This window comes from Gekko japonicus, unplaced genomic scaffold, assembly GCF_001447785.1.
Source record: "Gekko japonicus isolate JY-2015 unplaced genomic scaffold, Gekko_japonicus_V1.1 scaffold1830, whole genome shotgun sequence".
NCBI classification, from domain to species: Eukaryota; Metazoa; Chordata; class Lepidosauria; order Squamata; family Gekkonidae; genus Gekko; species Gekko japonicus.
The window spans coordinates 84,351-96,989 of NW_015165300.1; the positions used below are offsets into that span (position 1 = coordinate 84,351).

The 12,639-nt window shown below is 49.4% G+C and overlaps 1 protein-coding gene across 1 annotated transcript in view; it reads right to left on the reverse strand.

Annotated features, from left to right (window-relative positions):
• Window positions 1-1,297: 1,297 nt before the first annotated feature.
• PDIA3 (protein disulfide isomerase family A member 3) overlaps window positions 1,298-12,639 on the reverse strand; it is a 13,055-nt gene continuing 1,713 nt past the window's right edge. Inside the window, exons 2-13 of the mRNA XM_015410391.1 lie at window positions 8,910-8,988; window positions 8,095-8,212; window positions 7,749-7,853; window positions 7,255-7,384; window positions 6,458-6,574; window positions 6,238-6,363; window positions 3,727-3,909; window positions 3,352-3,460; window positions 2,523-2,651; window positions 2,268-2,347; window positions 2,015-2,072; window positions 1,298-1,689 (exon numbers count right to left, since the gene is read on the reverse strand). Of these exons, the coding sequence (XP_015265877.1) occupies window positions 1,570-1,689; window positions 2,015-2,072; window positions 2,268-2,347; window positions 2,523-2,651; window positions 3,352-3,460; window positions 3,727-3,909; window positions 6,238-6,363; window positions 6,458-6,574; window positions 7,255-7,384; window positions 7,749-7,853; window positions 8,095-8,212; window positions 8,910-8,988 (1,354 nt within the window). The 3' untranslated portion in view covers window positions 1,298-1,569. The remainder of the gene's footprint in view (window positions 1,690-2,014; window positions 2,073-2,267; window positions 2,348-2,522; window positions 2,652-3,351; window positions 3,461-3,726; window positions 3,910-6,237; window positions 6,364-6,457; window positions 6,575-7,254; window positions 7,385-7,748; window positions 7,854-8,094; window positions 8,213-8,909; window positions 8,989-12,639) is intronic.

The window sequence follows — 12,639 nt, forward strand, 5'->3', positions numbered from 1 at the left end:
AAGCCAAGAGGGAGGCAGGCAGGCAGCCAGGCAAGCCCCACTCATGTGGGATTCAGAGACAGCTCCACCTTTGCATGAACCTAAGTTGTTCTGTCCCCCCCTTCCCTTGCTTCCTCCGGCAGGCAAAGGCCAGCTACCGGAAAGACAAGAGCGCTGGCTGCTGAGAGCGGCATCGAAATCTCTTCCCCCGGCCACTAGGGGCTGCCCCTGCAATCTGGGCAAAGTCACTTTGAGGCAGTGATGGCGCCTGAAGAATTTCCTCCAAGAGGCACCAGCCACTCCGGGCCTGCTCTGAGGCAGCTTCCTGCAATTTGGCTTGGCACCCTGGGAAAGGGAGCTGCTGCAGCTGTTACCTTGGCAATAGACAACAGCACAGGGAGCAAGTCTCAGAGTTTAAGGACAAACGGCTCTTATCTATTTCCTTCCCTGCTTTTCCTTGGTTCCTGGGAGGGGTCCAGTCGCCCATTTCAGCTGAACTCCTTCCCCCCTCCACTCCAACAAACACACGTGGCGTGGAGGCGAAACTAAGGGCGGCACACATTTTAGCAGACTACAGCCCAGGAAAGCTTCACCCACGCCAAGCCTGTTAAATCCTGGAGGCACCACCAGACTCCTCCTCCTCCTCCCAGAGGTCCCTGCTGTAGTGGCCTCGACTCCTCAGCCATCTCCCCGTGAAAGTGCTGAGCTCGAAAGGAGCACCTGCCACCCCCTGCAGCAGGACTGGCAGAAGCTGAAAGCTTACGGAAGCGACTTGACTTCTTGCTTGACGGGCTTTCCCCATTCTTTGCCTGACACGCAGCAAAAACCAGATGCCATTTGATCTGAGAACTAGAGACACCTCTTGCAGCCGCAGAACACGTGCTTTGTGCGCCCAGAGCCTCAAGCGGTGTTCAGTGCTTAGTTATTTTCCTGTTTTCAAATTGAGTGCCAGATGTGTCTGGGGACTCGGGAGATCGGGACCCCTGTCCATGGGCAGGAAGAGAATACGCCCCACGAGATGGGAAAGTTCCCCACCCCACATGGCAGGAATTCCCCCAGGAGAGTCAGACTTGAATCCAGGAGCACCTCAAGAGACCAGCAAGATGATTTCTGAGGCCTGGGCTTTGGCAAGTGACCCCTCCCTTCGCCCTACAGGACCAGCCCAAGAGGGCCACCCACCTTCTGGAGCTCTTCCCAAGGACAGACATGCCAGGGAGCTCCACGCGCCCTCCAGCACACGCTGCTCTCTCCATACCCACGCTCTACCGGGGGGGCGGGGGGGGGGTAATCTGAACCACATGATAAAACATGGCCCATCTTGGGATTGGGGGCAGTTTATTTTTCACTCCTCCAAATGTACAAAACATTAGAAAACAAGCCCACCCCCACCCCCCAAACATCAACCAGTCCAGGGCATCCGTGGCCAGTGCAGCAAAGAGAAGAGGGAGCAGGAAATTAAACAGAACGGCAGCAGTTTGGGTCCCCTCTCGTCCAAGTGGCTTCTTCGCCTTCCAACGGCTTCTGCTGCACCGTCGGTCTGCCCACGATGGCTAACGGGCTACTCCACAGGCAAGTGGGCACCGAGGCCCTTCACAGGTCTTCCTTCGGCGCCTTCTTCTTCTTCTTGGGCTTTTCATCCTCCTGCAGGACAGGTGGGTAGGTGGCCTCTTTCTTCAGGTAGCTGACGAAGTCACTCACCTCACGGCCCCCCTGCCGGGAAAACAGAGATGGAGCAAGGCGTGGCAACTGGCAGCAGGGCAGACTGGAGCCCTAACGGGCAGACTGCACCCGCCCCCCCCCCACAACACACACACACACACAGAGGGGTTTTGCTACCGGGAGAAAAACACGGCTTCCTCAGCGGGGAAGGGGCTTGCGTACCCTTTTCTCTCGAGGCCCCAGACACACAGCTCACCAAGAGCCAGGCCCAGCTTCTCGTGACACACCCTTTCACATCCCTGGGCGGTGGAGGGAGGACTGGGAAGAGAGCAACACGGGCTGGAGGAAAGGCCGACTAGAAGCATCAATGACTCACCTCGTATTTCTTTGGATTTTGCTTGCTGCCCGCAGGAGCAAAGTAAATGGTGGGGAAGCTACAAAGAGAGAGGCACCGTTTGTCTAAGGACATGCAGCTATGGCCCCCCAGGCCTGACCCCACCAGGGGCCTCCTCACTGCAGCTTCCCAAGAGAAGAGTGCTGGCGGCCAGCCCAGGGGCCAACGGACCAAACCCGCCTGTCTGAATATGCGGCTGCTGGCCCTGGGGCTGCCGGCCAGAGCCCAGTCTTACCCTCGGACTTCGTAGGGTGAAGGCACATCGTTGGCCGTGGCATCCATCTTTGCTATAACGATGTTGGGATCTTTGCTGAGCTGTTTAAAGGAGAAGAGGGTCAGCTAACAGACACTCACAGATGCAGCAGAACCTGCTCTGGCCTCAGTGCTGCTTCAGGGCCAGGAAGCCACGCCCAACAGCCGGGGGGGGGGTCCACCGGTGACAAAACCCACCTGGCCCACCATCAGTCCCCCGCCAAGAGCTCAGGCCTACCTTCTCGGCTAGCTCCTTGTACTTTGGCTCCAGGTTCTTGCAGTGGCCACACCAAGGTGCATAGAACTCCACGAGGACATCTTTGCTGTCATCATTCACCAGTTCGTCAAAGTTCTCAGCCACCGCCACCTTGGGAGGGAACACACATGTGTGGGTACAAGCCCACGGCCTGAAGACCTGACATTTCAACCTCTCTGCTAGGGCGGGCAGGCCGGCCGGCCAGACCACCCCTGACCAAGGGAGGGGAGCTTTTGCTAGTGCTGCCTCTCATCAAACCTGTGGCTTAATTGCGGGAGCTTGTGCCCTCCCCCTCCCCCACTGTAAAGGCAGGACTGCTTTCCCCCAGCGCAACTATTATGCCCTTTCTTCCTCCTCGAGGCAGGGTCCCTGGGATGTCATCAACCCATCCACATTTAAAGCATGTTCCTCTTAACCGCCCCCAGAGCCACCATTCCTACTTTCAGGGCAGCTCCCCAGACTGCAGGCTTGAAACTGTGCAGACGGCATCGCTTGCCCCCCCCCCCCCCCCGGGCTATTCATCAACTTTGAGCCTTTTATCACATCACCCAGGTGATTTCTGCAAGACATCTATTCAGTATCTAAATGGTGTAACTGCATGCCACTCAGTAGTTTGAGAAACTGGTGGATGATTCTGGACCTACGATTGTGATGTTATGCTTGCTGGCTCTGCCGACAAAGCCACCAGGCCGCAGACAGAGCCTGCCCTTCTGGCAGGCCAGTGCTACGGGGACATCCTAGCCACAGGGCTCCGGTATAGGGGAGCACATTCACAGAGGTGAGGAGAGTGTGAACTGGCGGCCGCTCCAACCTTCACAGGCCCGTCGTTGTTTTCCGGGATGGGCTCTGATTTCAGGTATCTTTTCAGATTTCCATCAAAATAATCCTGGAGGAATCTCTCGAGGGCCTTTCCATCACGGCTGCAAACCAAACAAGAACGGTTTCAGTCACCTGGCGACCCCTGACCCCTCCTCCAAAGGAGAGAGAAACCTCAGACAAGAGCAGTTCCCCCTATACTGCAGACTCCTGCTGTTGTGCCTTTTGTGAGGTTTCCGGGTCTGAGTTTCAGCCTGCCCCTGCCCGCTCCGTTCAGCATCACACAAGCGTAGGCACATGCAGAGCTTGAAGCGAAGCAGAGATGAGGACGTGCTGCTAAAAGGAAGGACGGACAGAGGGCCCCACTTACGAGAATTCTTCCTGCATGACGTATTTTTCCCCCTTGGCTGTCCGGATGGCAACAACAGGAATGTCCCCAGTGGTGCTTTCCAACCCAAACTCTGAGAGCTCGTGGCTAAAAGTCTTCTGATTAGCAACAGCAAAGCTGAGGGTGTGTCCAGCATCCAAGAAACTCCGGGACACCTTCATCACTCTGAGGAGGCAGAGGACTACATTACAAAAAACAGTCTGGCAAAAACCTCGACTGAGAGCATCTCTAAAGTTAAAGATAATGAATTTTTATACATCTGTTTGAAAATATGGGACAAGGTCTGTAAATCTTTAGATCCTGATATATCACAAGAATCCCCGCTGTTAAATCAAGAATGGACCGAAACAGATCAACACGGTGTTTTCTCTGAAAGAAGGACTCAAGACATATTTGCATAATTGATTGACAAGAGAAAGGGAAAATCTTAGACAAATCCCAGTTAGAGAATTGCTTACAACTATCCATTCCTTGGTTTCAATACTTTCAAATTAGATACATGACGATCCATTTAAAATCACTTGGTACTCTCTCAAGACCTCTTTACAGACTTTGAAACCTTAATTAAGAATGTTGGATGGACCTATATAGGAATAATAGCAAAGTTATATAAATTACTAATCATCCCAGATTTGAGCAAACTGCTTAGATACCAAAAACAGTGGAGCACGGACTGTGGTTTTTCCCCAACAGCTCAGTCTTGGAAAATAGTCTGATCCTCTTCCAACAATATTTCTAAAATATTTAATGTGAAATTTCAATTTAAGGTTTCCTCTCACTGGTATTTCACTCCGAAGAGGCTCCCTCATATTTACCCATCCAACTCTCCAAAATGCTGGAAAAACTGTGGCCAAATTGGAACATAATGACACTATTGGTGGCACTGCTTTTGTATAAAGAAATTCTAGCAGGAAATTTGTAATCACATTAAAATGATCACAACTATCAAGTTACCCTTCACACCTGAAGCAATACTATTAAGTTATTGGCCAAATTTATTTACAAGAGATACTACAAGATAATTGATTATTCTATTAGCTGCTACATCATTATCAATAGCCGCAAAATGGAAAGACCAGACACCCCCCTCAATATCTAACTGGAATGATAAAATCTGAGACTAATTTATAATGGGAAAACTTAACAATGTATCGTACCCAGATGGACAACACCCTAAATTTGTAGCAGTATGGTATCCAGTCTTACAATATATGGCTGAACAAAATGTAATTCCGGTAAACTCACTATACAAACAATTTTCAAACTTTTAAAAATCTGAGGTCAGAACAATATTGACAATGTTGTTTATTACTATCGATGGACAAAATTAAGTTAGTTGTTGTAGATTTTCCGGGCTGTATGGCTGTGGTCTTGGCATGGTAGGACCTGACGTTTTGCCAGCAGCTGACATGAAAATCTACAACAATCAATGAACTGCCTGGAAAATCTACAACAATCAATGAACTCCGGTCGTGAAAGCCTTCGACACAACATAACAGAATTAAGGTTCCAGTAGTGTTCTTATTTATATGGTTCATACTCGATTGTTGTAAATGTTTATTGTTTATAATTTACAGTTCAAAGTCTGTATTAAACTTCATATATTCATAAGAAAAACAAACAGCTTTTTCTCTTTCATTCGTCCCGTCATCCAGTTTCAGGCGGGGATGGAAAATGCCGCTGTGGAGAGTTTCTGGCCTGAGCAGTCCTGTCGCATACTTGCCAGGGAAGTGGAGCGAACCACCCCACAAATAAATTCCTGAATGGAGCATGTCTGGACAAGGACCCAGGATGGAGGAGGGCCAATAAACTGAAGCAAAGACGAAGGCCTCCTCCCCTGGCATACATCACTACTGACCACCGAGCTGTTACTCAAAAAGCAAGATCGGGCCAGCACCCTGATCGGATTTAGGATTGCTGTGTTTTACACGGGGCCGCCTTTGAAAACTATCTTGACCTCTCCAGTCAGTCCCAAATGCAGCAGTCATGCTGGATCCAGGGAACCACATTCTCCTTGTGCTGGAAGAGCGGCACCATTTGCCCAGACATCATCCAAAGAGCTGCCCTTTTCCCACCCTTTTGGGGCTGAGGAAAGTCAAGCAAGGCCCCCTCTGCGACTCTCCCGCCCACCCCATGAAGACATTCCCTGTCCAGCCGTGCCAGAGACAGGTTCTCCATGCTGGCATTTTACCTTTGGAATCCATCCCCCCCACAATCACCTGGCAGCCACTCTCTCAAAGCTTTTATCTGCCCTTTAAAAGATGCTTTGTGGCTTGCTGGAGGGCTGTTTCACAAAGAGCATCTTACACACTCTGCTGAATATTGCTCTTTGTGTCTCTAGAAGGCTCTCTGCTCGTTTTATTGCTTAATATTGGCAAAGCTACGCTTCTTCATTGTGGGTTTTTTTTTTACTGTTGTAGGTTTCTACCTTGTGAGCCACCCTGATCGGGCCGCCCTCTAGAGAAGCGCCACAGTTCTGCTCAACCCACCCACCTGTTGCGCCAGTAGTTGGAGCCCTTGGGGTTCTTCTCGTAGTCCACGTCGTAATAGGCCACCAGCAGATCCTTCCCTTGGATCAGCTCCTTGTTGTCCTCCGTCATGTGTGGGCAGATGCCAAAGCTGCCACGCAGAAGGAGACAGACCACGTTAGCCCACCGCCGGCCCAGAGGCACAGTGACGCGTAGGGAAAAGGCCGCCTCCCTCACTCACTCACATGTTCTCCTGGATAAACTTCTTCAGCTTGCCGGTGGTGATCTTATCCTCTGGGTATCGCACAGAACTGTCCTCAAACTTATTTGCCAGGTGGGGGGGACGGAACAGGAAGATGCCCCTGCGGAGAATCGACAACTGTGGCTCAGCAGCGGGCAGCACAAGCCCCTCGTTTGCACTCAGGCTCCCACACACACACACACACACACACACACACACTGCGCTGCCGGCTCCTCTGATGCCACCTCCCAAGGCAGGGAGCTGGGCAGGTGGCCTCAACTCCTTCACCAATTCTCCCGAGGAAAGCGGACGGATTGTCGGTTCAAGTTCCAACTCGCACGCTCCCTGGAGTGCAGCCAGCAGGTGTCAGGCTGAGCAAAGGGAACCAGCCCAGTGGGGATTCAGGGACGGGGAGAAAGACAGAAAGAAAGAAAGAACTCCTCCCCGGGGCCTGTGTGGAAGATGCCGCCTGGGACAGACAAGAGCCCGCCCACAGCAAGAGGATTCACACCGCTGAGCTGGGAGCTGACTGTGTGGGTGCAGAAGGGCCCCCAAGCCGTGGCGCCTCTCAGTCCAGCGAGAGCCAGAGGGGAGTCCGAGGTGCCGGCAGGGCTCTCTGCTGGAACGGGCACAGCCACTCAGGGAAGGGGACCACCAAGCGGGGAACACGGAAACAGACCCGTCTACGTGCCCCTGCAGCCACACAGTGTTTCTAGTCTCCTGTGCTGCAGCTTATAGACTGTTTTCCTTGCATGGCAAGAGAAGAGCAAGAGGACAGAGGCAACCTGCTAAACCACTTACTCGCCATCGGGCTCATATTTCTTCACGAGCTCCTCGTCGTTGGTGTGTCCAAAGCGATAATGATCCCGCAAGGTGCTTGCTGCTTTCATGAACTCCGAGTGCGCATCACCAAACAGCTCTTTGAAGAAACCTACGGCACAGCACATACAATCGGAATGGAGGATACCAGTATGTATTCTTAATACGAATACTATAAGGCGTGAGTGTGCATACGCAGAGCAGTTAAATCTGTTCCATTCAGCATCTCAGCAGGCCTATTATCTAAGTCCACCCAAGGAACACATCCAGCCCCTGGAGCTGACAAAGAGCTTCATTTCTTTATGAAGTCTGTTACTTTATGTCAACACATTGTCAGGTATTCCTTTGACAACCATCAAGTTAACAGGAACAGAAGAGGGCACCTATGCAAGCAGTGTTGCCTGCTACACGGTCTAGAGGGGCTCCCCTCCTCTCTCACGTAGAACAGGAGTTTGCTCCCCCCACCCGCTACTTACCCACCACAGCAGCATCCTTTTCGCTGATGAACTTCTCAAAGCTGTCGCCACGGAGAGCCACCGAGGCTGGACCTGCCTGTTTCTTCAGATGGCTTACAATTCCATCTTGGAAGAAAGTTTGGCACAATTAGAGATCAACTCCTAAACCAAGGGATGTGCACAACACAAATAGCAGTAGCACACATCAGTTTCTTCAGGTTTTGGAATTCCCTTTCTAACCATGACCCTTGAAAGCCCCCTGCAACGGTGCAGTAGCCCAGCTTAGATCTCACGCCCCTGGTCAGCGACCCCACGGTACACCAAGTGCTCCTGCAACAGAGGATATTCTGGCCTGGGATGCCCTTACCAGCTGTCCTTGGGCCATCGTAGGCACCCGACTCCTCCCCGTTCCTGAAGATCTTGAGAGTTGGATAGCCACTCACACCAAACTTGTTACAAGTGTTTGAGTTTGCTGTACAATCAACCTGAGGAAAGAACATGTGCACGTTTTGTGCTAGATACTCACAGTCCTCATCCTGACACACCTTAGGAAGACTCAGCCAGTTACATACACATGCTAAGCCTTTCAGCAAAAAAGGAGAATACCCCTCAAATATAGCACAGCCTGGCTGCAACCAGCCTGTCTCAGAGACTCAGAGAAGTCTGGGCCACTTCCACTTGCTGCAATAAAAATTAAAACTGATGACATGTGACGTGACTAAAAATCACCTGAATTTGAGGCCCTGGAGGCCAAGCAGCCCTTCTGGCCCTCGCTGTCACCAAGGGTGTTCAGCAGTACAACCACGCACTGGGCCACAACCACGCACAGTGGAGACACACCAGAGGAATAGGAGCCCTACTACACACCCACCATGTTCCCTAAAGTACACACAAGCTCCATGATGCATCTGAAGAACTCACTCCGCACTGTACTACACGTAATCAGACAACAGAAAACCTGAGATGCAGCATATTAGCTGACTGTCCTATTGCCTTAACCCTGTATGCCTTGATCAGCTCACCCACCCAACCCCCGTTCTATAACTTCAGCCCATCTGCATTATTCTGTCTCAAGGCCCTGGAGGTCCCATTGACCAGAACTTCATCAACATCATCATCATCATCATCTTAAGCCTTTTGTTCTGGGAGCCCTCCCCGCACAAGGAAGCCACGCCCACGAACCTTCACAAGTGGAACGATCCCTTTAAGCCTCGTGGCAGCAGACTCGTACTCGGGGGCAAGCCGCTTGCAGTGTCCACACCTACAAAACAGTTTGGTGAAATGTCACTATTGTTTATAAAAATTAAAAAAAAATGTCACTATGCTGTCGCTTCCTGCTCCAGAGCTGCTGGTTCCCAAAGATCTTCCTGCAAATAATATTCAGTTCAGAAACAGGCTACCTGCCTTCACTCATCTCTTGCGAAGGGACCAGGACAAACAGTCTGCAGCAGCAGCTCCCTACTTCTGAGCGGCATCCTGTCCTCTCCAGCAAGAGAAAGAAAGCCTGCCCAACCTCACCCCCCCCCCCCCCCCCCATCCACTCTGAAAACTGGCTTGGCATTGGTTAAACCGGACATAAGAGTAAATTGATTTTTGGTAAATACTTGTAAAGAAAAAACTTTTCTGGAAGAAAGCTCAGAAGCATGTCTTCCTAAAAGACACCACCAGATATGCTAGTTTAGCAATTCTAAAACTGTGGATTTATATCTCTAGACAGAACATGCTTATTGACACCAAAATTACTGTTAAATAATAAACAAACCTGTCACACTGGAGATCTAAACTGTGGGATTTGATTGTTTCAGATAAAATTGCTATGCAATTAATAGCTTTTGACAATCCGAAAGGTGGCAATAATTTTTTGGAAAAATGGTTTTTGTTTTTTGAATATATTACTGCTTGTCAACCCTGATTATACACACTACCTCAGAAATATAGAGATTTTGTGTTTTATTAATAAGTTTTGTGCTTATGGTTAACTTTTCTTGTTTATTAGAATGTTGTTGAATGATACTGTATACAACTAACACATAATACCGGTTGTAAAACACCCCAATAAAAATGCTATTTAAAAATAAAATAAAAATAAACGGAAGTGAGAAATCAGTAAGACCGCAGTTTAACTGTCCATCTGCACATCTATGATCCCAGATTCAATCCCTTTCTTCTTTGTAAAAGTGCAACATTTCAAGAAGTTCAGGGAACATAAGTGGGGGGGGGGGGGGCGCACAGGGGAACAGATCTGGACCAGAAGTCTGGAGATAATCTGAGGAGGCAGAGACAAGCGGCAGAAGCTACCAGGGACACCTTCTGAGGAGCATACTGTACAAGCCACGAGGCCCTCACTGATCTGAAAGGGAAAAACTAAAACTGACCCTAAGAGATGCAGTTTGGGAACGTTCTGGTTATGTTCCCCTATCTGTGGGCAAGACAGCACATGCCCAAAAAGCACAAGTACAACACTGATTGACAAAAATATCAAGTGTTCCTTCTCAGAAGGACGCTGTGATGAACTTGAAGACGCTTAAACTAACACAGTACACATTGCAGGAAAACTGCTGCATCAAGTGTACAAAAGAGAAACTGAGCAGGTCTAGAAGGCAAAATAACTGGAGTCTTGATGGGTGGAGCCAAGTCCACAATGAATCCATCACATGTGCTCGTGTGACAACAGCAGGGAATGTCTTCCTTACTGACATGCAGATACATCAAAATGCTTACAAGCAGCAGTATAAACTACAATAAATTGGGGGGAAATCAAATGTATAGTATGCAGCTTGGTCACACAGTCAAAGCTGCAAGTGCATCCGAGATTCTGCGGAACTTGGAGCAGAGTGAAGAAGCTCCTAAGCTAACATATGGTTGCAGTAATCATTTGATGCACCTTCTGGGCTCCAGAAATAAAGGATAATGCTGTTCAAATTGCCCAATACTTCTGTAACCACTCTGCAGCCTCTGCTCCCCAAATAGCAGGAGGAGCCGAACCAAGTCCCCCTCATGGTGTGCAAAGGACTGTTCTGGGCACTATTGTGGCCCAGACTGGAAGTTTTGTAAACAAAAGTCAGAAGGACAGAGGGCCCTTCCACACGAGTCCTCAACATGGCACGTAAGAGAAATGCTGAACACAAACTGAGGACCCTGCAACCAACTTCTGGAGCCTTGAAGAAAATGGCTAATTCGACACATTCGAAGTTAAAAGACTCCCCACACACACACACACAATTTCCCAAAAGAAATACGGGGAAATTGAGGATCACTGCATAAAACTCAAATATTTTATTTTAGTAGAATGAGAGAAACACTTAATAACACAAGGGATTTCTCACTAAAATCACACAGCACTAAAAAAAAAAACCCCTCAGACTTTCAATTTTCCCAATAGAAAATTCTGAAGACAGCTTCAGTGTTATGAAATGTAACTTAAAATCTGAATGGGCCGGTGACCTTACATGCTGGGACTGAATGAGTGTTTCTGTACAAGAAATTCACTTTTGCTTACCACAGAATTTATTTTCTACTTTTAATTCTTGTTTCTCAGGGTAGCAAAAATCAGTGACACCGACTCTGCAGCCGGGGAAACACTTGTTGTGGGGAGGGAGCCTTGTGGTTCAGTGGCAGAGCCTCTGCTTGGCATGCAGGAGGTCCCAGGTTCAATCCCTGGCGGCATCTCCGGTTGAGAAGACCAGGCTGGAGGAGGAGACGGGAAAGACCTTCTCTGCCTGAGACACACCCCCCCCCCCGGAGAGGGCCACTGCCAGTCTGAGCGGACAAGACTGACCTTGATGGACCCCTGGAGCCTGATTCCGTCTAAGACAGCATCATGTGTGCCTACAGGGGTCATTTCGTAGAAAAAGAGGTGCAGGAGCTCATTAGCATAACTTATTTGCATATGCCACACCCCCTGACATCACCGGAAGTGTGTCAGAAGGCAACACCCACCGCTCAGGCTCCACTGGACTGTTTTGGATTGCTAGCTATTGGGGAGGGGGGGGAGAAACGCACATCTGCCCTCACAGATACCTGAAGGTGGGCCGGGGGGGGGGGTTCTGCAACTTACCTGGCTGCTTCTTGCTCCTCGTGGCCTGACTGAGGGCTGCTGGGAGAGGGGGCGGGGCTTGTTCCATGTTCCCTCCCCCTGGGCTCCTTACTGCCGGAGCTCCGCTCCTGTGTGCTCCCGTAGGAAATGACCCCTGCTTGCACTGCAATTGCTAGCAGCATAAACAGCGCCTGAGCCTTGGCCTTTGGAATTTGAGGTTTGGGCCATCTAACGCAAGCCCCCCAAGAGGGTTAGACAGTTGAGCTAGTTTTTGTTTGTTTGTTTGTTTTCTTGCTGCATATTTTAGAGTATTGTGTTGGCTATAGAGTGAATTCTTATCCTGACAGAAACTGATCTGTCTGGGAAACTACATTCGTTGTTTATTGACTCTTGGTTTCCCATAATAGATTATCTAATGAAAAAAGATATACTTCCATAATTACATTTATTTTTAATGTTGGATTGAGATTAGATACTGTGGGAGTTTGTGTTTGGTAATTCTGCATGATTAATTTGCCTTTGTATAATTTATTTTAATAGTTTACGTTCGTTTATACCCTACTCTATGCTTATTATGATGAGTATTATTGCTGGCTTTGTAGACAATCACCTTTGTTGGTAATTTTGCAACTCTGATAGCTGAGTTTGATGGATCTTACTGTGCGGAAGGATAGGATAAATAGCTTTTAAAATTTGTTAATTGTACACTTATGTGGCAAGTGGAGCGATGGAGGTGGAGACAGAGGCGGAGCTACAGAAGGACGTGGTGACGTGACGCAAGCGCAGCGGAGCCGTACGGACGTTAGCTGGGCTGTAAGTCGATACGACCCACATACCAGACGAGCCCGCCGAAAGAAAGACAGAAGAAGCCTCCGG